The sequence below is a fragment of the Lissotriton vulgaris genome, chromosome 9, assembly GCF_964263255.1.
Source record: "Lissotriton vulgaris chromosome 9, aLisVul1.2, whole genome shotgun sequence".
NCBI classification, from domain to species: domain Eukaryota; kingdom Metazoa; phylum Chordata; class Amphibia; order Caudata; family Salamandridae; genus Lissotriton; species Lissotriton vulgaris.
The window spans coordinates 224,895,096-224,921,865 of NC_141697.1; the positions used below are offsets into that span (position 1 = coordinate 224,895,096).

Sequence of the window (26,770 nt, forward strand, 5' to 3'; positions counted from 1 at the left end):
GTCTCAGCCAGGTCTAGCTTTACAGCCAAAAGCACACTGCATGCTGGGACCTGTAGTTTCACTGTTAACAGCGTAAGTATAGGTTAATAACTCGCAGCATGCAAAGAGCTGCTGTATAAAAAAAGGGCTGAACTGGCTGAACTTATCACACTTCACGTGGTCCTTCTTGGCAGAAGTAATATGAATAATTGGCAAGTGCAATAGGTTTAGCCAAAGGCACAACTCGATCTCTTGCTATGTCAATTGTTTTGCCTATGTTGTTGTGAATGAGCAAAAATAAAAAAAGTGCTTGTTTTCCAATGGCGAGAGGCATTTCCAAAAAACGCCCAAAAAACAAAGAAAATAAGCACATGCCCATCTCACATGTGCATGTATCTGTCAAGACACTCCAGTGACACCAGTGCGATGACGTGTACGTCATGATGCAGTAGCCATTTAAACAAGTTTGAGCTATTGGGATTGCTAAATAATGCAACACCAATAGCTCAAACTTTAATAATGCGGAGGGCTGCCACAGGAGTAAATACTCAGGTGCTCGCCCAGAAGCTGCAGGCTCTGGCTTGCATTGTTCTGCAGTAGGAGGAAGGCCTTGGTGAGGCAGTGTATTGCCATGTCTAACGATGGACAGGGCCACCAAGGGGAGCTTATCCGGTTAGTGGCAGGGTTGAGAGCAGGTGTGCTAGGCCTGCCTGCTGCAAGAACTGGTGAATTCCGCAGTGTGTGTTGCAGGAAACAATTCTTCAGGGACACAGCACCAGAGGTTCAGAGAGCTGAAGAAGGGCTCGGCATGACGCCGCCATCCCTGAGCAGATAACAGGGCAGCCCATCTTATAACGATGACTTGTGCAACTTGCCAGCTGGGTACCTCCAATCATTTAAAAACAAAAGGGCATTACAACAACCAGGTGTGCTCAAGCCCTGTCGAGTGAGTATGTCAAAGACATTGCCCCTTCGTTAAACACCAAATTTTCGGCGCTGCTAGTTGCACACATCTCTATTTGCAAGCAGGGTCCATCTCACATGGCAGTGTTCTAAAGCAATGGCTTTCAGGAGCTCTCTCTATAGAAAAATGATAGGCAAGGGTGGACCACTGAACACAAGCCCATGCACCCACACAGAGGCAGTGACATCCGTACACGCGGCCATACAGCACACACACGAGCCACACAGCATAGACCAAAATCACACAGGTCTTTATAGATGAAGTATCAAATAGGCATATACACTAATTCATCGGTGCACGTTGGTGAGAAGATAATACAGCTCAGGGTGTTATGGCGGCTGCTGCTGACATTTTTGCGCTGCATGCAGTTTACAGCTACGAGGCATGGCAGGCAGGCGGACTCTTACTTTCATCTCTCAAGATCCACCGAATGTTCCATGGTGGCTAGAGTCACCTAGTGATTCTCCACGCCTAGAAGTAGTAGACTGTGGCAGCAAGCACTTTAGGTAGAGGAATTTGTTTAAATTTTAGTGTGGAAGCGTACCAAACGCATATGGGTGGTCACACACAGAAGCACAGTTGCACCACACGTACGCGGTATACACACAAGCAAACCTGCTACTATCTGTACAGAAGATCATTGCTTCCCCCCTCCGTCTATATACATCCCCGAAAAATGCTCTACAGTTTGGCTTTCAAAGAGGCATTGCGCTTTTATAATCTCTCTTGGTGACTGTTGTTGATACGGATTGGATCACAGCCCCCACGTCCCTGTCCCAGGGCTCCATTTAAACTACAACCCCCAAAGAAGCCAGTATCTCTATCAGGCACACGTAGGCGGCCGCATGCTACAGCAACATGAACACATTTCTTCCAGTGCTGGATGATTGCGTGTTATCACTTCACCTCCGGCGTGAGATCTCTCTCACCTCAGTCGCTTTTCTGAAACCCGTTAATCCGATTTCGGCTCCTAACAGCTTGAGCTGGAGACCTGCTTTCCGGCCCCCAGATTCCCTTCGTGAAGTTGGCAGGCTGATTCCCCCGAAAGCTGTGCTTAGCTTGACAGGTGTTAGTGAGATCTGCACGTTCTCCCTGGAATTGTTACCGTTCGGTTGTGAGGAAGGGCAAGCAAGCCCTCAGTGTACAAACTAATGAACCAATTGAGCACTGTGACGTGTGCGTGCGGAAAACTGCCGTGGGGCGGGACTTCCGTTTCCTGTTGGAAGCCCGCGCCCACGGATTGGCTGGCTAGGAGAGGAGCAGTGGTGACGCGGGGCTCCCATGCCCGAGGGAGAGCCCCGCGGTGGCGGCTGAACTCCGAAGTTGCACCGATGCGGTAAGTGGGGTTTGGAGGGTTTGGGGGGGGTGCGCGCGTGTGTAGCTGTGCGTGTGTATGTATATGTGTGGCTGTGTGTCTGTTAGCTGTGCGTGTGTATATGTGTGTCCCGATGCATTGTGCCTGCGTGGGTGTATGTGTGTGTGCGCGCATGCGTGAGTGTGGCTGTGTGTGATTGAGAGAGGCTGCGAATGCGAGGCAGGGGATGTGCACGGCGCCGTGCGCGCCCTCGAGGAGGAATCTGAGACAGCAGAGGCGCGTGCACGAACGCGGTCTCAGATTCCCCCAAAACCGCCGACAATAGGTCCTTCGCTACGCTCGACCTAAAAAATCAGAGTAGGGTGTTATTGCACTATTATGGTGCCACTTTCCTCCGCATTATTGTAAACCATACACATACAGGCACGCCTAAGCCTTAAGGGTACCCTCAAAACGTTTCCATGAGTACATCTGGAAACTAGCGACTGTTACGAATACCTTTGAGACTAGGGTCTGCTGTCTTTGGGGGTTTCAGTAACTTAACTACATTTCAATAAAGATGGATCCCGAAGTCCCAGCAGAACAAAGTCAGGTGCCTGTGGAATGTGGTATCCCAATATCTACTTCATTTGAGTCAGGATTTCACTCCAATAAGGTTTGAGGGGCAATCCCACCATATATGTCTAAAATTGCCCAGGTGCCTAGCCCCCTCCAACATCGATCAGATGTATTGGGATATATCTTGTGGAGTTTTGAGGGGTAGAGATACCAATCGTATAAAACTTTATAATGAGCCTCTCTTAGACCCACGGAGCAATCATATCAAGGGATATCACTCAGCAATCTATTCCATGGTTTTGGATTAACCATACTCCCCAAAATCTGATCCCACAAGCCCCTGTGTCTCAAGATATGTGTTGCGGAAACTGTGTTTAGCAGAGTGTATAGAAAGAAAATATTCCCCTTAGGACCCTCCGCCTGACAGACACATTTCTCAACAGGGAGCAATTCTCTGGTGGCTGTCTGTCTGTTCTCAGGTTGCGTGACCCAGTGTATCAGTTTATTGTAATGAAACCTCTCTGTGTTGGTAAGTTTAAAATCTCTAAAACAGTTGTCAAATGTGCATATAGACCAGTTGTGATACAGATTTGAGATAGTGAGGCACCTCCCTTCTTGCCACAGACCAAAGGGCTACTGTGTGATGGGCAGGCAGGAAATCTTTATTGTCGGGAATGGGGGTGTATGGAGACAGGAAGGTTGTCAGTCCAGTCCTGCGGGTCACCTCATCCCACACTTTTATTGTACTTCTAGTGGGTGTACTCAGATAGGCAATGGGGAGCCTAGCCTCCTTGTGCTTCCATATTACATCCCAAATTGTCCGTCCACCTATTGCCCTATCCATATGGAGCCAGTGTTTATCGGACTCCCTCATGGACCATTCTGAGATTACCCTGAATTGTGCTGCTTTATAATACAACAAGAAGTTTGGAACTGCAAGACCTCCCTCACCTCTCGGCATCGTCAGTACTTTATTAGAGAGCCAAGCTCTGCGTTTCTGCCAGATGAAACACGTGAGTTGGGAGCGCAAAGTGGAAAATAATTGTTTGTCCCCTTCCACTGGAAGGCCTTGAAAGAGATGAAGCACTTGTGAAAGCACCAACATTTTAATGGTGTTTATTCTACCCAGCCAGGTTAAATACAGGGGGGACCATCTCTTCAGATCTTGTTGTAGTTGGCGAAGTAGAGGTGGGTAGTTGGCTTTGTAGAGATCAGTGAACCGGGGTGTGATCTTGATACCTAGATATGTAATCTTCTTGCGAGTTATCCAGAAGGGCGTATTAGCGGCTATAGTTCTCATTTCCGCTGTTGGGATTGTCAAATTAAGAAGAAATGATTTGTCAGAGTTCACCTTTATATCCCACCAGTGTTTCAAACTCTCACAGTTCCTGTTATAGGGCTGACAGTGAAGTCTGTGGGGAGGTGAGCGTCAAAAGCACGTCGACTGCAAACAATGAGATCTTGTGATTGACTGACCCAAAGGGAATCCCTTGTATATCCAGAGAGGCTCTTTTGCTCGCCACCAAGTGTTCAATCCTGAGTGCAAAAAGAAGAGAGGGCACTCCTATCGTGTCCCTCTTCCCAACGGAAAGAAATCTGAGATTGTTTTGTGAACCATAACTCGCGAGCGGAGAGTGGCATAGTTTGCCTGAATCATTGTAATGAATTTGTCGCCAAAAACGAATCGTTGTAGAGTGAATAAGAGGAAGGACCAATCCACTTGGTCAAATGCTTTTTTGTCATCTAATACCACTGGTATCTTCTTCTTCTCCACCTTCTCAATCAGGTGGGCCACCTGTCGTAGTGTACCATGGTTCTGTTTCCCCTTAATAAATCTTGATTTAACAGGGTGTATCAGAACTGGCATGACTTCTTCTAGTCTATTAGCCAAGACCTTGGTATACAACTTTGCATTGAGATGGAGCAAGGCAATCGGACAATATGAGGAGCATGTGCCAGGATCCTTTCCGGGTTTTGGAATCACTGTAATGAGTGCTTCCTCCATGAATGAAGTGACAGCCTTAGTTTCTACGACTGAATTAAACAGTGTTGTCAAGTGGGGAGTCAACTAAAGGTTTTGTAAAACTGAGCTTGTTAGCCCATCTAGGCATGGGGACTTCTGCAATTTTAACGACTCTCGATGACTGGATTTCCTCTGCACAATTTGGTTTGTTTAAGAGTTCTTGTTGGGCTGCCGAGTTTATGGATAACTCGGATTCTGCCAAATACTTACACTGCGATGAGGTGGGCACCTTCTCTTTAGCATAGAGAGTTTTATAGAACCCTCTAAAAGCCTTCACCTTGCCTCCTTCAATATGAATCAAAGTCTCCTATGCTTCCCGAATGAAACCTATATATTATTTTTCTTACTTTGCCTGTGGCTGTCAGGCTAAGTGGGATCCCACCTTATTACCCCTCTCACTTATCGATTGCTTAAGTCGTAGAAGGGTGAGTTGCAATCTGTTAGAGTATATAGCTGTTAGTTTACCCTGGAGAGCAGCCACCAAACGTTGCAGCTGAAATGTGGGTGAGTCTTGTGGGCCCTTTCGACTCACATTAGCTCGGTTTCTAGTGTCAGACGTTCCTTCGTTTTTTTGTTACATAAGTGTAGTCATCAGAGATATGCATTTCCCTCGCACTTCCGCCTTAAAGGCATCCAAGTGCGTAACTTAATTAGTATCCTGGGGTTGGTTTGTAGGAAAGTAGTCTCTAATGGTTGACCTAAGTTAGTCTCTAAATGTACAATCTCATGTCCGATGATTTGGAAAAAAACATCTACGGAATGATGACTTTGGGTGGGGCCAGTTTAGCACAATTTCCAATGTAGCATGGTCCGAGGTGGAGACTGGGTGCCTTTAATGGAGGCAATGTTTGGCTGTAGTGCTTCGTTCAACCGGACTATGTATAGAAAAGAAAATATAACATTTTGGAACGAGCCTGGAGGCGTAGGTATGATGCTGCTGTGAAATTAACCTACAGGACTGCGATTAAAGCCTATCACAAATTAGTTCAGAAGACTAAAGCTATGTTCTACGCTAATCTGACATCTTCTAGTAACAACCCACTCAAAAACTATCATTTCCCTGATGAAGGAAATGGTGAAACCCCAGGTAGGGACATCTAATATTATATCTACAAACACACGATGCGAGTCATTAGCAGAGTATTTTATTAAGAAGGTGGAACATCGGGGTATTGCTCTCCCTGACATCAAACGATATTATTGGGCGTCTCAATTGGGGGCCATTAATCACGGTATGTATGGTCCTGAATTGAACCCTGCTTTCACTATGGATAGATGGCTGCTGCCTGGGGGTAACTACTATAGGGCGCTATACTCGAAATCAGTGGTCAAGTCTTTGACGGGGCCTACGAAGACGGCAGTTGGTATATGGCAAGACGCAACTAATTCGATGGGATGGATGGACCGCTTAACTTTAGTGACCCCACTTTTCGACTCTGATAGACTTGGTAAACTGTGGAAGACTAAGGGGTTTGACAAGTGGGACCTCATTGGTATTAGCAAGGTGGGAGACCTCTGAGTTAAGGGACAAGTGAAATAGTTTGAGACTTTAAGGACGGAGTTTGAATTAGGGAACTCTGAGTACTTCCGCTATGTCCAAGGTCGCGCCATGCCTTGATGTCAGTCTTTTCGATAGGGGAGGTAGTCCCTGAGTCGTCCCCGCTTGAAGATAGATTGTTGGACGGTCATGTTCCAGACAGTACTATTTCCCTTGTCTATAAAAAGTTGATCAATGATAGGTCGGACCTCCTGCTGCCCTTACGTGATCTCTGGGTCCGTGACGGCCTCGAATTGGATGACGAGGACTGGCAATCGGCGATCTCCTCTCCCAAGGAGGTCGCGATTCCAGCGAGACTTCGGCTGCTTCAGCTTAAGATTCTTCACAGAGTGTACATCACGGGCCCCCGTCTGGTTCGGATGGGCTTTTCTGAGGAGGGTCTGTGTAAGCGGAGATGTGGGCAGGTGGGGACATTTCTTCATATTATTTGGGAATGTCATGAAGTCGCGGCTTATTGGAACGTGGTGTACAATGTAATGAAAGAGGTGACGGGTATTGCTCTCTTACCGGAGGCCAGGCGCTGCTTGTTAAATGTAGCCCAGACCCAGTAGGCAACCCTGGGGGCCATGATTGCTAAGAGTGATATTGCGCAGTTGTGGGGGTCCCAGAGGCCCCCTACAGTCTAAGTATGGAAGGAAAACATGGACCGGTGCATGTTTAGGGGCCGTCCCCGGAAATGGCATAGAGTGTGGGGGCCATGGAACGGGTATTGTGGAGACATATGTACACCGCCTGCAGTGGATAACATCGATATCCCACTCTCCCCCTGACCCTACATTAATGTTTGCACTATTGTCTGTTTACTGCTTCGCCCCTATTCCCCTCCCTTCCTTATAGTGATTATTGATTATTTGATGTACTGTTTATCCATCCTCGTTTGAACAAAGCACTCTGTATATTGATTTCTTGCCTTGCTTGTTATACTTAACCCCTTCCATGCTCATGACGAGCTGAGCTCGTCATGAGGCACAGTTGAGCTGTGCTGATGACGAGCTGAGCTCGTCATGACACCAGCAAAATGGCAATTTGCAGCACAGGGGAAAAATAACCACAGCAGCGATGTGGTTAATAAAAATAAATATATAAAAAAAAGAAGGTTGAACATATGTATGGCACACTCGACATTAGGCAGGAAGGTTCTAAATCTTTAGATGCCAATGGGGGGCGGAGCTAGCCGGCGTCTATGGCGGGCGCATAAGAGCGGAGCTCCGTGCTAGCGCTGCCAAAGATCCGTAAATTATCCTTCCACAGCGGCGAACACCGTTTGATTCCGGCGGGGGCTGACTCCCCTACCCCCTGCGGACCTCCGACGAGAATTTGGGCGAGGTGCGGGCACGGGATCCACCTGCAACACCGCTGATCGGAGAACGCCGGACCAGGCCAAGATCCCCGGCCTCTCCTGGGACACGCAGCCGGGTTGCGTCACCCGACGTGCGGCCGCCTGGTACGGGCGAAAAGACGCTGATTGAGCCCCGTGATCGGCGGCTCCCACGGCTCCACCTGCACGCTGCAAACACAGCTAAGGGCCCCTGAAGAGCTCGCTAACTACGCCGGAGTACCCAGTGGAACCAGGAGTGAGGCGAATTTGAAAGGTAGCCATCGGCTGAGCCCACGTGGCGCCGGCGGAGCCCCGCGCTAGTACAAGCACCTTTGCACACTGCCGGTAAGGACTCCCTGGTCGCCTGAAGTTGCGGCGCACGACTTGGGGAGTGAGAGGCTGCTGTGGGACGGAGGGCCCGCGACACGAGGACTGCACGCTGAGGAGGATCGGGGCGTCCTGGGGCTGACCGACCCTGTGTGAGGACTATCGCCGACCGGCCATCTTGGCCTATAGGCCCCACTGAGCACGCCATACATAAAGGGAGCCTAGACCAACGGACCCCCGGTACCGGCCTACGGACGGGGAGCGACCCTTCATCGCTCATTTGGGGGGCTATCGACCTCTAAGGCTTGCGGACACTGGCCTACTCAGCCACTGGAACGATGGGCAAGGGGGACAAGACGCAGTCGAAACTCACGTTTGACCAGCGGAGACAGAAGGTGCCGGAGCCTCCGGCTGCCCAGTCCCCGGGGGCTGCTGCTGACCCGAGTGCCGGACTGTGTGCAGAAATAAAAGGTATGCTCAACACAATGGAGAAAGGCCTACAGGAGGGTATGTCAGCCATTGGCACCAAGATAGACGCCCTGGCGTATCGGATGGACCGGATGACGGAGAGAGTGGACAAGCATGCGGAGCGGCTGGACATGGCAGAGCGCAGGTTGACGGAGGCGGAGGAGGCGCAGACAGAATGGGATGCTGACCGAAAGCAATTTGGGAGGCTACTTCAGGTGATACAGGAGAAATCGGAAGACTTGGAGGCGCGCTCCAGGCGGTCTAACATCCGCGTCACGGGTGTGGCGGAGTCGACCCAAACGGGTAAAATGGAACTATTCATTGAGAAACTTCTTAAAGCTTTATTGGGAGACGACACCTTTTCCCCCATGTTTATAGTGGAGCGTGCCCACCGCACCCTGGGTCCAAGGCCTCCTCCAGGCGCGAATCTGAGGCCGATAATTGCGAAACTCCTCAACTACAGGGACAGAGACGCTGCCCTCCGCGCCGCTCGAGAGAAGGGGAAGCTGCAATACGAGGGAATAAACATTTCGCTATACCCTGATTTCACCTCCAAGGTACAGGAGGAGAGACGGCGATTCGTCCCCTACAAGCAGCAACTCAGGGACCTGGGGTTGGACTACGCCATGTTGTACCCGGCGCGGCTGCGCATCAACAGGCAGGGCCACTCGCACTTTTTTACAGATCCCAGAGAACTGCAAAAGTCCCTGAAGCAATGGATGAAGGAGAGCCGAGGAGACCCGACGGCGCCTGGAGAGGAACACACTGGCCAAGGAGAACTGGATGAGCAGGATTGAAGAGAGTAGGGGGCTCGGAGGCACTTCCCAGAGACACAGATACTCTGGCCAATGTGACAATCCCCACCTGACGGTCCGGGAGGTGCCCACTCGGAGCGCGCCGCAGAGGCAGGAGGACTACTGCATTCGAGACTATGGATGAGATCTACACAAGCTGCATTGACACTCCTGGGGGGCTGCGTGCACCATCCTACTGTGAATCTGGGCTGGGGCGGTCTCGGGGGGCCTGACACATGGAAAGGCATAAGGAGGTCGGGGTGTGTAGGGGGGGGGGGGGGTGGAGGCCTGTAATTGTCGGTAGGATACTGCACTTACTACTCGTTGCTGCACTAGTATATGGGGGCGCTGGCAAGGAGCAGCTTATGGACATTGCACGTGAGGTCCGAACGGACGGTAGACGATAAAGTACCTTTGTAGGCTTCCTCTGCCCTAGTGCTTACAGTGCCTGCGGCTCTTCTTGAGCCTGGTTGGGGGTGTTTTGAATGGGATTGAAGGCGGGTGGGGGGGAGGGGTTCAGGGTACTCGGTCACACCAGGTTGGGGTTGGTTGACTGTGGGAGGTGGGGGTGATGAGAGTTGTGGGTTCAGAAATGTTCGGGGGGGGGGGTCCAAACTGTGCTCTGAAATGTTGTATGCAATGGAGGGCGTATGCGGCTGCTACGTGCTGTGGGGGGTGGTGAACATGGGAGATTTGACACTGATGTGCTCTTTTAAGGACAATGGCTGATGCATCACACGATGACTTATTGAGTGATACAGAGACCCTCAAGGCCGTCACTTGGAACGTGAGGGGGTTAAATGACTACCGGAAACTCCGCAAGGTCCTGCAGTACCTACTCCGACATCACATAGACCTGGCGCTACTGCAGGAAACGCACTTGCCCGACACTAGTAAGATGCTCACACATAGGGGACTTCAGGGAAACACCACTTACGCAGGCTTCACCACACACGCAAGGGGGGTACTCACATGGGTCAATCCGAAATCCAAGCTATCCCTCACACTACTGAAAGCGGACCCTGAAGGAAGGTTTGTGTTGAACAGGTGCGTAGGCAAGGGCCACGACATCCTAGTCATGAACGTCTATGGCCCGAACTATGACTCCCCTGACTTCTATGCGGCTGTAGCGGACCACTGTGCTGAGTGCCCCACAGACAGAATGCTTTGGGGGGGAGACTTCAACTTTACATTTAGCGCAGAACTTGATAGGTCGGCGTGCCCCCTCTGCGCCCAGCGGCGGCCGCGCTACAGATGCAAGCTGAAATGGTACGACTGGGTCTGGTGGACGTCTGGAGAGATAGGCACAGCGACGAGGGGGGATACACACACTACTCCGCGTATCATAACATCCATACCAGGATAGATTACTGGCTGTCCTCACACACACTGCTCCCCATGATCAGGGGCTGCAGGGTGCTTCCCCGCACCCTGTCAGACCACTCCCCAATATTGCTAGTGCTGTCGACTCCCAAGCAGAAGATACCTCCGTTCACGTGGCGCTTCCCGCCTTATTCACTACTGGATGAGGCATTTAGGGCTGACCTGGGGGAGGACATAGATACCTTCTTCGCCACTAACGTAGGATCGGTGGACAGTTTTGGGACAGTCTGGGAGGCATTCAAAGTATACGTCAGGGGGGTAGTCATGGCGAAACACTCCAGTGTCCTCAAAGCGATTAGAAACAGGCTTAAGAGTCTTGAGGGGCAAATTGCAGACTGCGAACGCCGACAGCTATTGGACTCCACGCCGCTCGGGGATGGGTCCTTGCAAGCCCTTCTGAAAGAGTTCCACGAGGAAGCAGATAGGGAGGTCAGACATCTAGGGAAGTATGCGACAGCGCGCACGTATGGAGAGGGAGAACGACCCGGAGCACTGCTAGCTAGGATAATGAAGGGCACCAGGCGCAGACAGACAGTCCCGGAACTGCGAACTCCAGGGGGGGTGAGGGTAACAACGGAGGACGACGTTCTAGCGGAGTTTCGGAGATTCTACGAGGACCTATACACCACCAAGATCACAGGGGTGGAGGACCAAATTGACAACTATTTAGACTATATCAAAATGCCGTTCCTCGAGAACTGGCAGAGGGAATTCCTGATGTCACCCATACTCCGTGAGGAAATATCAGACGCGCTGGACACCATGAGGTCCGAAAGTGCGCCCGGGATTGATGGACTGACAGTGGCATTCTATAAGGCATACAAGGACAAGCTATTGCCTTACCTCTCCACCCTCTTCGACGAGATATGCGAGTACGGCGTTATGCCGCCCTCGATGAGAGAGGCACTCATCGTCACGATATTGAAGCCAGGCAAGCCTCCTGATCTTCCAGGTTCATACCGCCCTCTGTCCCTTCTAAACGTAGACGCTAAGCTTTATGCGAAGGTCCTGGCGACCAGACTGGCACTGGTGGCCCCGGAGCTAGTTGCCCCGGAGCAGGCAGGGTTTATCCCAGCTAGAAACCTCACTTATAACATCCGTACTGTCCTGGGGGCCATGCAGCACACTAGGCATGATACCAAAGCCATGGCGGTCTTCCTTGACATGGAGAAGGCCTTTGACTCTGTGGAGTGGCCCTTCATGCGTAAAGTCCTAAAGAAGCTAGGGCTGGGGGAGCTCTTCCTCCAACTCCTGGGCGCGCTTTACCATATGCCCACGGCGAGGATCGGACTCGGGGACTCGGTCTCGAAGCCGATCACCATTACCAGAGGCACGAGGCAGGGCTGCCCCCTCTCCCCGCTACTATACGCACTGGTGGCGGAACCACTGGCGTGTGCAATTCGGGAATACCACTCTTATGAAGCCATCAACTACCCTACCTACAAGATTGGCATATCCACGTATGCGGACGACACCCTGTTGTACGTCAGAGACCCGGCCAATAACCTGTCTTCGGTCTTGAGGGAAGTGGTTAGGGTTGGCGCACTCTCGGGGCTAAAGGTCAACTGGTCAAAATCAGTAGCCTTCCCGCTGACCCCAATCACCGAACCTTTCGAGATGGACTACCCGCTACAATGGTCCACAGAACCGGTAAGGTATCTGGGCATTATGCTCCACACGGACCCTGACATTATGATGAGGGAGAACTACGGGGTTGCCTACAGTAAACTCGTAGACGACGTGGAGCTTTGGATTAAGCTTCCGCTGTCGCTGTTGGGTAGAATTGCTATGATGAAAATGGTTGTTCTCCCGAGGTTTCTGTTTCTCTTCAATAATCTCCCGATGGTCCTCTCGAAAGCTTTCTTTGCGACCATGAACAAATTACTGATAAGACTGGCGTGGGCTGGAAAGCAACCTAGAGTGCAATGGAAGGTGCTACAATTACCTTACGAGCAAGGGGGACTGGCTGCTCCAGACCTGGAGCGCTATTACAGGATTGCGCAGGCCTCCCACCTCCACACCTGGATCCATGGCGACCAGGACATTCCGCATGTGATCCTGGAGCGGCTGTTCGCGGACCCCACCCCACTTCCAGCGACCATCTGCGGTCCCATGGACCGCAGGGTGGGCGTGCTGGACTCCCTGCTGTCAACTAACCACGCCTGGCATTCTATATTGCAGCGGCAAGACAAGGTGCTGCTGTATGCACCCAACATGCCGATACAGTGGGCGCTTTGGCTCCCAACATTGACGGAGCCTGGTGTATGCAAGGCCCTCAACGAACTAGGAGCACGCACCATGGGGGATCTCTTTGTGCAGGGCAGGGTGAAGACGTGGGAGCAACTAGCGCACGGGGGGAGCGTACCTCCTTGCTTCAACGCTTCCAGTATCATAGGGTGAGAAGTGCGCTGCTGGATCAGTTGGGTCCCGACTTGGAAGAACCCCCTGAGGTCCCAGAGCTAGTATACGTCATAGACACTGAGAACCCGAAGAAGCTGATTTCTAGGCTTTATAGGATAGGCCATGAGCACACGGCACTGCACTACACTAGGGCGCGCTTAGCCTGGCAGACTGATCTAGGGACCCAAATTGACGACGGCATGTGGGAGTACTGCTGTGCGGCCTCCAGGCGCATCTCCCTGAATGGGCGGCACCGCTTAATCCACTTTAAATTCTTGCAGCGGGTGTACCACACGCCGGAGCGATTGCACAGGTACGGCCTACGGGACACGCCACGCTGCGAGAGGTGTCATGCCCTAGTGGCGGACTTCCTGCATTTAGCCTGGTGGTGCCCGGGTGTTCAGAAGTTCTGGGCCTGCGTATTTGCAGAAATTAGCAAAATAGTGGAGCTGGACCTAGTACTTGACCCGGCCCTCGCTCTGATGGGATACACAAGGGAGATACCAGTCTCAGTGAGAAAGCTGGTGAGCATGGGCATGCTCCTTGCAAAACGGGTAGTGGCGCTATGCTGGATGAGGGGCCCCCTACCAACACTGAAGAGGTGGACTGGCGACATGCAGTACTGCATCACTCAGGCGGACGCATACAGCGAGCTCCTCCCGCCCCGGAGTCGACCCAAGAACTTCTGGGGACTGTACCAGACTTACCTATCCTCCAGACTGGACGAGGAGGGATCTGTGGAGGGGGAGGGGGAAGATCAAGAGAGTGACTCGCACATGGAGCCTGGATGACTCGGTCAGGGCTCTCCCCTACACTATAGTATGTCACTGGGCGGGAGATGACATCCCACCTGTAGCTGTGTGAGACAATAGGAGACACCCTCTAGTTTGCTGGGGGGTAGCATGCGGCACGAGCCAAAACACGTCACCGAGACGCACACTAACAAACACTTGGAGCACAAACAGGGGACCAGTTGTGGGATGGGGGGGTTCATGGGTTGGGGTATTGGTTGGGAGAAAATGATAAAAATGTACAGTTTTGGTCATATATATACAGTGCACACCGCAACACAGATAGGACTGGCAGGCGGGGGTAGTCCTGCCAGGCCCGCACTGCTGCTGAGACCTGAGCTTGATCTGTATATCCTTCTGTTTGCTATCTGTATGTGCCATGGCTATGGTGAAGCAGCCCACTGCCGGCCCGAGATGGGATGTAGGCAAATGGCTCTTAGCACTTTGTAATGTGCCTTTATTTTTGCATAATAAACACAATAAAAAAAAAAAATCTTTAGAAGCCAATAACCCTACAGCTATTCCTTACTCTCTACCAGCTCTTCCACCCATGTTCCTTAAAGATCTGGATGTCTTAGCAGCCAAGGTTAAATCAGGCTCTCCCGATGACCCTCTAAAACCTGATGTCTTTAGAAAACTTCAAAATTGTCTCACGATGGAGGGCAGGGAATTAATGAATAAGTCTCTTCTGTTGGCAGAAATCCCTAAATCGTGGAAACACGCTAACGTTATCCCCTTATGGGAAAAGCCTGCATTGGATCCATCTTTATCAGAGAACTTTCGGCCCATTTCGCTGCTTACGTATCTGGCTAAGATTATGGAAGCTTATGTTAACACCACCTTGACTCGCTATTTGGAGGTCAATGAGATTCTAGACAATTCTCAAAATGGTTTCCGCTCCAAACATAGCATTGAGTCTGCTCTTTTGGCGGTCACCAAGCAATTGTGGGCCACGCTGGATGAGGGGAACACTTCAGCACTGATTCTGCTCTATCTAAGTGCAGCCTTTGACACAGTCTAACATGAAATTCTGCTTCAAAGGCTAAGGGAGAATGGTGTCATAGACAAGGCATTGACCTGGTTTTCATCTTTATCCGAGCGCTCTTTCCAGGTACATGCCCCCCATGCATCCAGTATTCATCCTTTGGGGTGTGGAGTTCCTCAGGGCTCTGCCCGGAGCCCAACGCTATTTAACGTATATGTCCACCCACTGACTCTGCTGGCCAAAGCACGTAACATCAAAATGGTATCATACGCTGATGATACACAATTGGTTTTCAATTTCTCTAATAATATCGATCTAGACCAACTGAAATTTCATGAGGATCTTCTGGCCATTACTGACTGGATGGCGGACAATTATTTAAAACTCAACGCCTCCAAAACGGAGGTGCTCCTGGTAGGGTACAATTCACATCAATGGGATAGTCAATGGTGGCCCACAGCTTTGGGCCCCCCCACTACCTAAAAACGGTGGTCACGAACCTAGGTGTGCTGATAGATGGGGTCCTTTCATTTGAACCACATGCTAAAAAAGTGGCCGGGCTATGCTTTGGTCTTCTCCGTGGCCCATAAGCCATTCTAGGGGTTTTTTGATGCCCCAATTCGGTAAACAATTGTTCAATCTGTAGTGCAGTCGCGGCTAGATTACAGCAATGGACTGTTACTAGGTGCAAATAAAACTGTGACCAAACGACTCCAAGGGGTACAGAATGCGGCTGCATGTACTCTTTTTGGCTTACCTAAGCACTGCCATACCTCCAACCTTCTTCGTCGTTTGCACTGGCTACCAATCGAACAGAGAGTTAAGTTTAAAACTCTCTGCACCACTCATAAGATTCTTCAAGGTCCGGGCCCCCAAATTCTCCAGGGATTGTGTACTACATATGTTCCCTTCTGAGCCCTACGCTCTACTAACCTTCATCTGGCCCGCACTACTCGAGTGCATAGGCGTAGAGCAGGGGGCGCTCCTTCAGGGCTTGTGCCCCTATCTGGTGGAACTCTGCCCCTCTTGCCGCCCGGACTACACAGGATCACTGGACTTTAAGAAAACTGATCAGAACTTGGCTCTTTTCCACCATCTAGCTCCCTTCTCTCTACCTACCGCCTGATTGCCCTGGGACGCCCTGTTTCTGGGGCAGCCATGCACATTATAAGTTTATTTAACATAATATTACATAACATAGTGCCTGGCTCAAAAAGATATGCTCTATTCAGGAATACGTCTTATGTGTGTGGGAGAAAAAAATATAATCTTTGGTATTGGGATTGAACATGCGTCATGCATCAACAAAACCCAACTGTGTTACTGCTTGCTTCTTCTGTTGGGGAAAAAACCCTGTTGCGTTGGGAGTGCGTGCTATCTAGAGCCGGGTCCCAAAGAGATTAGTCGCCCAAGACAACTATTTCGCCCTCTACAAATCCTCGCAGTTGGTCGAAAAAGGAAAGGAGATAGGCCTGCTGATATGAATGTAGGTAATAGACCATAGCAAAGGCGCATCGGTGTTATATGGAGATTCCCTTTGACCATTAGCATCCTACCTTCCTTATCAGATGTAACCTCCACAGTCTGAAAGTTAAGAGAAGAATGAAATATTAGTGCCACCCCATTGTGTTTAGAGGTTGTAGATGACTTGTAAATCAATGTATAGAACCTATGCCACAGTCTGTGCTCCTCAGTACGTTTCAGATGGGTTTCTTGTAAGGCCAGTATCCAAAGCCCATGATCCCCAATGTATTTTCAAAATGTACCTCTTTTGTAGGGGAATTGAGGCCCTTAAGATTCCAGGTACCCAATGTAACTGAATGAGGGTACTTATCAGTTATTGATGTAAAATAACACCTATCACCATACAGTCCGGCCCTCCTGAACATCTTGGGCCTCCCTGCGCCCTTTCCTTCCCCTGCCCAGTCCTCCCACCAATAAACAGTGAATTTAGAGCCTTCGCCCCTTCAAAGGTCCAAACTAGGTACATTGATCTGGGTAATGTGGCCCAGTTTGGCATTTCCAATGCGTTACATCTTTTTGAAAGATTATAGAGTGTAGACTTGTAGAGAAGACCAGACCAAGCTACCCAGGGGTCACCCAGAGATCCTTTCCCTGTGAGCGCAGCATCCCTCCTTCATTAAGCCAGAATGGGTCCATATTCTGTGGAAAATGATCAGAGCAAGGTCTCAACGATTTCCAGGCCAAATCTGGTAATATCTTTGCTTAGTTCTTCTTCAAAACACTCATCCCTGTCAAGGAACTTCAAGGTGTTACAGACTGTCTCACTTCCCAGCACAGCGGCCCTTGCATTTGTGTTACCAATGCCATCCCCGCGGCCCAGCACATAACAAATCTGCTGTGGTTTCTTTCCATTTACAAGCCTCATCTTACAGAGTAGAGATTTCTATCCCCATTGGTTCAGCCGCACCTTCCAGTTCTGTAAAATGCTGTGATTTGTCTTGATATTCAAAAGATATGCCAAAGAGGTATGTCCATCTATAGCTAACCTGATTTTTCTGCAAGTGTTTAGTGGCCGGCTTAAGATGCATTTGCCTCGCCAGAGTAGCAGGGGCCACATCTTGATAAAGGGTACATGTAGCTTCCTGGAACTATATGGGTTCCTGTTTATGGGTTTCTAGAAGGATCTTCCGCTTCACCTTAAGTTACTGCACTTGGCTAACACATCTCAAGCATGAACATTGATTCCAGAATTCTGTGGTCACACTCTATGGACCCTTTCCAGGTGCACCTCTGGGTGCTGGTCTCCCAGGATGTTTGAGAACAGGCCCTCCACGAAGGCCTCCAGGTCAGGCCCTTCTGCCCTCTCCGCTATGCGGATATTGTCTCGTCTGGAACGATTTTCCAAATCTTCACATTTAAGTATATTGTGCTATGTCGCTGGGAGCGAAGATTATCTGCTTCAGTTTCCAGAGGGGTCAGCCTGTTCTTCAGATCAAGGTGTTTTGTTTCAAGTTCTAGTGTTCTTGCATTTATGGCTTGGAGAGAAGACAGGTGAGACTATGTCGCTTCTCAAGGCCTGCAATGATGCGACGAGGTCGGCTTTCCACTCCTCCTGTAGCTCTTTTTTAAAGTCCCCTAGGGATGTGTGTAGGTCCTTCTTTGTGAGTGCCATGTCACTTCCTGTGTTTACCAGCATGGCCCAGTCTGGTTGCGTAAAGTAGCTAGTGACTCAATCAATCAATCAGGGGTTTGTAAAGCGTGAACTACTCACCCGAAAGGGTCTCAAGGCACTGAAGGAAGGGGAGGAAAATAAGGGGTGGTGGGCTCGCAGATCCAGGGAGATCCTGGAGTTCAGTAGAAGAGCCAGGTCTTGAAGTCCTTCAAGAACTTTGGGTGTGATGGAGTCTGTTGAAGGTGAAGATGGAGGGAGTTTCATGCCTTGGCAGCAAGGAGGGAGAAGGAGGGTCCTTCTGCACTGGTTTTCTTGATGCGAGGTACTGTCGCGATGGAGAGCTGGGCCGAGTGGAGGGAACGTTGGGGAGCATGGAACGTGAGGCGGAGTTGGCGGTTCTGATGTTGTGAAGGGCATTGTGAGCATCGGTGAGAAGCTTGAAGGTGATTCTCTTCTCGACGGGGATCCAGTGTACTGTCCGTAGGTGTTGGCGGATGTGGCAGTGCAGCAGTACGTTGAGGACTAGTATGGCGTGGCATTCTGGAGTTTGCAGATGAAGGTCTTGTTGATCCCGGCGTAGAGTGTTTTGCCGTAGTTCAGTCTGCTGCTGATGAGGGACGGTTTTCCTGTGTTCGGGCGATCCAGTTGAAGGTCTTTTAGAGTAGGTGGAGGGTGTGGTTGCAGGAAGAGGTGATGGCATTGATCATGCAGTCCATTTTGAGATTGGAGTCCAGGGTGATTCCGAGGTTGCGTGCGCGGTCCGTGATGGGGGGGGGGGGGTCCAGAGGGTGGGGGGCCACCAGGTGGAGTTCCAGGCATTGAGGTGTGGGCCCATGATGAGCACCTCGGTTTTGTCCGTGTAAGGTTGTAGGCAGCTGTTCTTAACCCACCTGGCGGCAGCTTCCATTCCCTCTTGAAAGTTGCATTTGGTGATGTTGGGTTAGTTGGATAGAGAGAGGATGAGTTGGTTGTCGTCTGTGTACGAGGTGATGTGGAGTCCATGTGATCTGACGATGGATACCAACTGGGCCATGTAGATATTGAACAGGGTCGGGCTGATGGAGGATCCTTGTGGGACTCCGCAGTTGGTCGGTGTGGGTTGTGAGAGAAAAGGAGGGAGTCTGACCCGTTGCATTCTGCCAGAGAGAAAAGAGAGGATCCAGTTGAGGGCCTTGTTCCGGATTCCCGCGTCATGTAGTCTGTGTGATAGGGTGCGGTGAGGGACTGTGTCGAAGGCCGCGGGGAGATCCAGGAGAAGGAGGGCCACAGTCTCTCCTCTATCGAGGAGGGAGTGAATGTCGCTTATTGCCACGAGGAGGGTGGTCTTGGTGCTGTGGTTCTTCCTGAAGCCTGATTGGGAGGAGTCATGGATGTTGTTTTCTTCTATGAAGGCGGCGAGTTGACTGCTAACAGCTTTTTCCATGACTTTGGCTGGATATAAGAGTAGGGAGATTGGTCTGAAATTCTTGAGGTTGGTGGGGTCCGCCGAGGGTTTTTTCAGGAGAGGGTTTATCTGGGCGTGTTTCCAGTCGATGGAGAAGGAGGCAGTCTCGAAGGAGCGGTTGATGATTCGTTGGAGCTCGGGTTATGATGTCTGCTGCTCTGTGTTAGATGTGGTGGAGGCAGGTGTCCGCCGGGGCCCCTCTATTTGATTGGGCCTTTTTTGGTGGCATAGAAGCTACTGGGGTGGTTGTTATGGCCCACTCCACTTTTAAACACCAAAGAGGCGTCTACTAGACTGGCCACCCGTCAGACTAGGGAACCAGCCGTGACGCCTCTCAGTCAAGAGAAAAGGGGGTGGTGATGAACAGAGTGTCTGAATTAAGCAGACCACTCTTACCCAGTCCAAAGATCAGGGCTTGATCCATCACCGTTTTTTAGCTCACTGCACCATCCCAGCTCAGAACCTGGCTACATGCAAATTAGTCTGTCCCTGGCCCAGTGCATCAGCTCGTGTAGGCTGTGTGTGGTTCCATAGGCCTCTTCAGTGCCGCCTCACTTACAGTACCATTTTGAGAACACAGGGTCAAGGCTGATTTGCATATAGCCATTGTCTGACCTAGGGTGGTGTGGAGTGCAAAAAAACGCTGGATTTAGGCCCAGATCTTTGTATTGGGGTGAATGTAAGACATTGTTCTACATTCTGTCCATCAACTGTGGTTTTTGCCATTTTGAGAACAGGCACGGGCTCTGCTATTACCTGGTATGGTGTTTCTCCCCGTTGTACCACACAGCGTTGGGGGGATGGAGCCTTCGCTGGTCGGCTTCCACCCTTGGACGCTCTCTGGGCGAACAGCATCTCCTGCCTTTCCTCCCCACTGGAGCCACCGCATTCACAGCCAACAGTCTCAGCTACCAGGTCCAGGCGCTGCTTCACTATGTCTCTTGTAGTTTCACAGGCAGCATGTGCGCTTCTCGTTGCCTTCGACTGCCGTTCCAGCAGATCCTCTTGATTCCACCTAGCGTGGAGTACTCCAACCGCCTGTGAGAGGTAAAATGCAGTAGGAAAGCGCAAAACCTCAGCGGATTACACCCACTCGACCATGATGGTTGGCCAGGCCCCTCAAAATAAATTACATTTTTCAACTTTCCTTCAGATCTGCAATGCAAACTTCTTAGATGAAGGAAAGTAAGGCCTCGATGGGCACTAGAGCAGCTACCAAGATATAGGGATAATTTGATAATTTAGGTACCCTAGCTGGCTGATGTGCCAGGCAGTAAATCTTCTCAGCATGAAAGAATAGCTCACATTCAGGCAACGACAATGTATCTGTATTATTGATAATTAAAATGAAAACCAAAACTGATAGTGTGGAAGAATGCAAGATTCAATTTCTTCTGAAAGCATGTTAGTGCTGCTCCAAAATGGAACTAAGTGATAGAAATACCTCATAACCACAAGTCTGGCATTTTCACTTCTTTTGTTTTAGGCAACAATGGTGGAAGGAGCAGTAAGTTCCAGACAACGGATCTGAATTGGAACCCAACTTATCACCTTTGAAATGGGTGCAGAAGAAATTGCTTCTAAGGGAGTTGGCAATATCGGTTTTAAAAAACTGCTGTATTGTGTGTACCCCTAAGCTATATGTGTAGGTTGTCCTACCTATTCAACAAGGTTTGTTTAAATATTCCTCAAAACAAGCAGTTTTTGAGTAAAAAAAGTTGTGAGTGCCCAATGCAGAGGGGCTGCAAAGTTTGATGTCACTTCATACCTTTTAATTCCACCATGCTACACTCGTCATCTATCTCATGCAGGTTATTTTTGATCCTGTTTTTCTCCTTTTGTCACACCTTTCCTATCTTACTCAATCTTCTTCTCGTTTCTCCCTTTTTAGCCTTTCTCGGTCTTACTCTGGGTGAAAGTCTGATAAATATGTCTCAGATCCCACAATCAGTGCCCATCACCTACCACCACCACCAAATATTAACCCCTTCGATGCTCATGACGAGCTCAGCTCGTCATGAGGCACGGTTGAGCTGAGCTCGTCATGAACAATGGGAAATCAGGGAATGCAGCACAGGAGGAAAAAATCTCAAGCACCCAAGGTGTTAAGCAATGTCTTTACTTACATATTTGAGGTTTCCCAATCTTACTATGTGCGGGGGAATAAATACAATCCCAATAAATACCTATTCACACACAGCTCATCTGTACGCTTTCAAATTCTCACTGGGGAGCAACGTGACAATGAAATATAACAATGATTCAATTTTTTTTACTAGAACCTGGCAACAAATTCAAACAACCATGCTGTTTCACCACCATAGTCAGTCAAAATGTTTCCTGGTTGCCCAGTTTCTTCTACTAATGCCTCAAAACAACAGATCCCAGACAGATAGAGTGCAGCCCGATGCAGGTTGCCCAGCGTACAAACAACCCACTTCTAACAAGTACAAGAATCGTGATCTTCCCATCACTCGGGAGACGCATGTTAAAAAAACATGAACTAAAGATTTTGTAACATCAATATTCCTCAAATACAGTTTTTACCCTAGCTGAATATAGATTTACTCCATGTACAATTATAGGCCTTTGAAGGATTTTTTTTTTTTTAAATCAGTCAAAACATACCATCCTCTTCTGTATAAAAATGTTTCCAAATGCTATAACATTACATTTAAAGATTGTTAGGCGACCTTCTCAAATATTTACGAATAAAGGCAAATGAAGCTGAAAAACGCTTACAAAATCATCCTGCTGTGATCGCACAGATTTCTCTTCTTCCAGTTCTTTTTCAAGGTTTTCAATTTCTTCGCTGAGCAGAGAGTTTGATCGATTCAGCTCTTGACATTTTTCCTAGGGGAATATAATTCATAGAGAGCAAGTTAGTCCGAAACCTATAGAAGGGGAGATGTACATGAAAGAACACAGCACTTTCATTGCTGTTTCTCAGGTTTTACTAATACCCTGACAGAACACTCGGAAGGTCTTGCAGAGACGTTTCTCGCTTCAACCTCTTGTGTCTTTGCACTATCCTTCACCCATGGCCTGCAGTAAGAGTATGTAATTGCCCCCTTACTAGGTTCAAAGGGTCACAAATATGTTTTATAAAAACCTTTCTATTGGGGTGCTGTTTGGTTGGCTCAAGTAGGGGCGCTGATTGCGATACCATCATAAACTTCTTTTCAGCCCTTACAATTTCTGCGATATTGCAATTCGAAGTCGTGGCTGATCCATAATCGTGAGTTAAGTCCCCAGTTGCAAATGGTGAGCATAGGGTGTCTAGTGAGGGCCCTGTCCTACATGTGCCTATAGCCCTCCTCTAGAAATGCAATTATAATTGCAGGAAGCCGCTACTTACATTATGGGTCTTGTAATTAGTGGTATGTCCAACACTCAACAAACCCTTGATGGATGCCATTCTGCCTCGGGTATGCAGGACTGGCTGTATGTTTTACTATCTTGAGCAATATAAAGGCCACGCCGAAGTGCAAGTGACTTTGTCACTATACTCGCATAACACAAACATGCATGTTGCAGTGCGGTTGGTTATATGGCAGGCGAAACTTCCATGGCCATTTAAAAATTGCACAGTATGTCTTAAAAATGTAAAGCTAATTAATCATACGAAAACTCAAAAGGACTTGAAATATTTGGAAGGACATCTGGCCTAACAGCCAGAGCTGCCAACTTTGGAACTAAGGAGGAACAAGGTTCGAGTCCAGCCGCAGTGCAAAAAAACATGTAACAAGTTGAAAAATATTTGTAGGAAACATTTGTGTACGTGGCTTATTAGAATAAAATATGTGGCAGGTTCTATCAACGTTGCCCAAAGGAGCACTTATGGCCAGCCGCGTTCAAACTCCACATTTGCATTATTACTCCAGTAATCAAATATCAAGTTTGTGAATGGGATCCTTAGCTCACTTTACTAGCCATAATGAAGAAAAGGGTTGAAAGCCAATTGTTAACTTTGCTGAATGTAATAAACAGCTAATAAGATTTATCTCATGTGTTTAGTAGGTTGTGATAGATCCACACTCAATGGTAACAAATCAATGAATCAGTTTATTTCTAGCACGCCAAAAACATAGAGGGAGATTAGGTGCATGCTGTCTTAAAGTTTCTTGATCTTGGTTTTATTATGCAATTGAAGTGGGGTCTGACTAGGTTGTCAGCAAGCCAAAGTCCAGCTGAACCCACCATAACATTGGCTCATTGCTGGTTAATCACTGGAAATGTTTTATCTTTTTCATCTACAACATCATGTGAATAAGAGCTAGTGGAAACATTGTCATATCCCTGAATGTACCTTTGCAAAGCCACATGTTTCACTCTTATGCAATGTTGCACAGACTGGTTTTATGTTCTGATAATTATGTTCTGCTTTGGCCGACTACCATTGGGTTGATATGGTTGAATCAGAAAGTAAAATACACTCCAACACTGGTTTGCCCGCATCAGACAGAATAGACGGACAAAGACGGCAGCATGAGACAACACACGCATGCGACAAGCCACACAGGGAATATGAAATAAGTCACAAGCACAGGTAACTTTGAGCATAAGCATGAAGTTAAGTACACACATCTCACTCTTCAACTGAAAACTGGAAAAAATATGAGGAATTTGATGAACATGTTCATCAGCACACATATAATTTAGCACGTCTTTCATTTGTTGAATACTTTTGCTCAACATTAGAAGGCACTATGGAGGAAATGAAACAATATTTTTCCCTCTACACTCTTGTGTGAGTGCAGCATCTAGCCCAACACCGATGACATCAGCTGAGAGAATGCTTTTGACTTCTTCGTTAAAAGGCGTAAGCAGGGCAATCATTAACATGAAATCATTTGTCATCTGTTGCGCCCAATCAAATTTAGCATTCTGTTTCATGAGTACTCTCATAGATGCTGCTAACTTAGAAAAAGTCTAAATAAATCCTAAGTAATGTTTTCATGAACCCAAAAACAAAGCCAGCAGTTCTTTTGATTGAGTGATGGGTATCACTGGTAGTCTTAGTAGGGGATTCCTTAGGTATAAATACCATCTCCAGTTATAGTGTCCCAAATACTCCACTACCTTGCAAAGGAATCTACATCTCCCCATAAGGAGTGCCACACCTTCATCCTGCAAAATGCTCAAGACTTTACACAATCTCATGATAATTTCTTCCAGAGATGTTCCAAAAACAGCACTGTCATTCTGAAAAGCAGTCTAGCTTCTGTGTTTCACAAAGATTGTCAGAAAGTCTCTAGAAAGCAGAGGCGACAGCTGCCAAATCAAAAGACATGCACAAATAACAAAAGGCACCAGTTAGGAGTGACAGTGGTCAGATGTCTACAATTGGGAGTTCACTGTATATGGTAGAAAGCTGTACGCAAATCAAGGGTTGAAAAGTATTTGGTCTCACTTATGACTGCGCATAATTCTAGGATCTTGGATAAGGAATGGTAATCCACCAGAATCTGTTTGCTGAGGGATCTGAAATAAGCACAATGTCAACTTGCCTCTCTTTAAGCACCAGAACTATAGGAGTCCTGATACAGCGCTGGGATGCCCCCGGGTATCCATGCGCTATACAAAAGCCGATTTCAATCTAATCCATTCCAGGAGAGATCAGTTACGCAGATTCTACTGGTTTGATTACACCTTCTTTGCACGCCTTTCAGCGTGCTTGATCATTCTTGTCTAATGTTTAAAGGTTTCTTACTGAACGCTTTACTGGCATGTTACTCTCTTTAAATTTAATCTTATGTGAGAAAAGTTTCACACTTACTAATTTATCCTTAAACACCTTCCATAATATTTGATAATAAGAGATCAATTATTATTTTGATCAGAAATACAAGAAAGAGGGCCTGAAGTGCCTGGCATAGGAGTCATGATGATATATTCAAAATAAAGGAATACCCATACTTCAACCAGAAACCAGGAGTAATGTAGAGACACTAGACTGATTCCTGTAGTAGCACTGGAGCGCAACATTGTGCACTAAAGAACAAGTTACTTACCTTCGGTAACGATATATCTGTGAGAAACAGTAGTTAGTATTAGATTCCTTACCTTAGAATATCCCCAGGCGTCAGTCTGGATCCGAAAACTTTCGCATAGCAGTACCCCTGCGCGTCGGTAGGCGTCGTCTGCAGGCGTCTCCTGCGGCTCCGCGTCCGTCGTTGGCGTCGTGATGACGTCGCTGGAGTATATAGACGCCGCTTCCGCGCGCTGACGTCAGTTCTTTGTACACAGCTTTTCCGCGCCAGAACACGCAGAGCCATGTAAGAACCAACACTGGTGCCATTTGAAACTAGGGCCCTGAAAGGGATGTCCTTAACCCTATGTATCAGTTCGCAGAACGGGGAGGATGGGTGGGGCGGTAAGGAATCTAATACTAACAACTGTTTCTTACAGATATATCGTTACCGAAGGTAAGTAACTTGTTCATCTGAAAGAAACAGGTTAGTATTAGATTCCTTACCTTACAATAGATACCCCAGCAATACCAACCCCGGTGGTGGGTCTGCGAACCAATACAAACTTACACCAGAAAGTCCTGGAGGACATAACGGCCAAAGAAGCCATCCCTCCGGACTTGACTGTCCAGGCAGTAATGCCTCGCAAATGTGTGCAGTGAGGCCCACGTAGCCGCCTGGCAAATGTCCTGCAAGGGGACTCCCCGGCCCAGGGCAGTAGTAGCCGCCGTGGCCCGACTGGAATGGGCCCTTAGCCCAACAGGAGGCTCCTTCCGAGCCAAAGAGTAGCACGCTTTGATGCACAGAATGACCCACCGAGATATGGTCCTTTTATGCACTGCCCGTCCCTTCTTCGCACCCACGTAGCCCACAAACAGTTGGTCATCCACCCGGAACTGGCGTGTGCGATCCATATAAAATGAGAGCGCACGTTTTGGGTCCAGACGATGGAGCCGCTCTTCATCCTTTGAAGGATGCGGATGCGGGAAGAAGGAGGGCAAGGTGATAGACTGCCCGATGTGAAAAGCAGAGACTACTTTGGGCAGGAAAGAAGGTCTAGTTCTCAGAACCACTTTGTCTGGATGAATGGACATGAAAGGAGGTTTGACAGAAAGGGCCTGGAGCTCACTCACTCTCCTGGCAGAGGTGATGGCAACCAGGAAGGCCGTCTTTAAAGTCAGGAGACGGAGAGGACAGGAATGAAGTGGCTCAAAGGGAGCACACATCAAGAAGGTTAGAACCAGGTTCAATTCCCACTGAGGCATCACAAACGGAACAGGTGGATACATGTGTGTGATGCCCTTCAAGAATCTTGTCACAATAGGGGACTTGAACAAAGAAGGTTGATCAGGCAG

At 48.8% G+C, this 26,770-nt stretch overlaps 1 protein-coding gene across 6 annotated transcripts in view; it reads right to left on the bottom strand.

The window, feature by feature from the left end:
• MIA2 (MIA SH3 domain ER export factor 2) overlaps positions 1-26,770 on the bottom strand; it is a 702,601-nt gene that overhangs the window by 308,869 nt on the left and 366,962 nt on the right. For all 6 annotated transcript variants that reach the window (XM_086937351.1, XM_086937350.1, XM_086937349.1 and 3 more), the window contains exon 11: positions 22,186-22,296. In XM_086937351.1, coding sequence (XP_086793477.1) covers positions 22,186-22,296 — 111 coding nt within the window. The remainder of the gene's footprint in view (positions 1-22,185; positions 22,297-26,770) is intronic.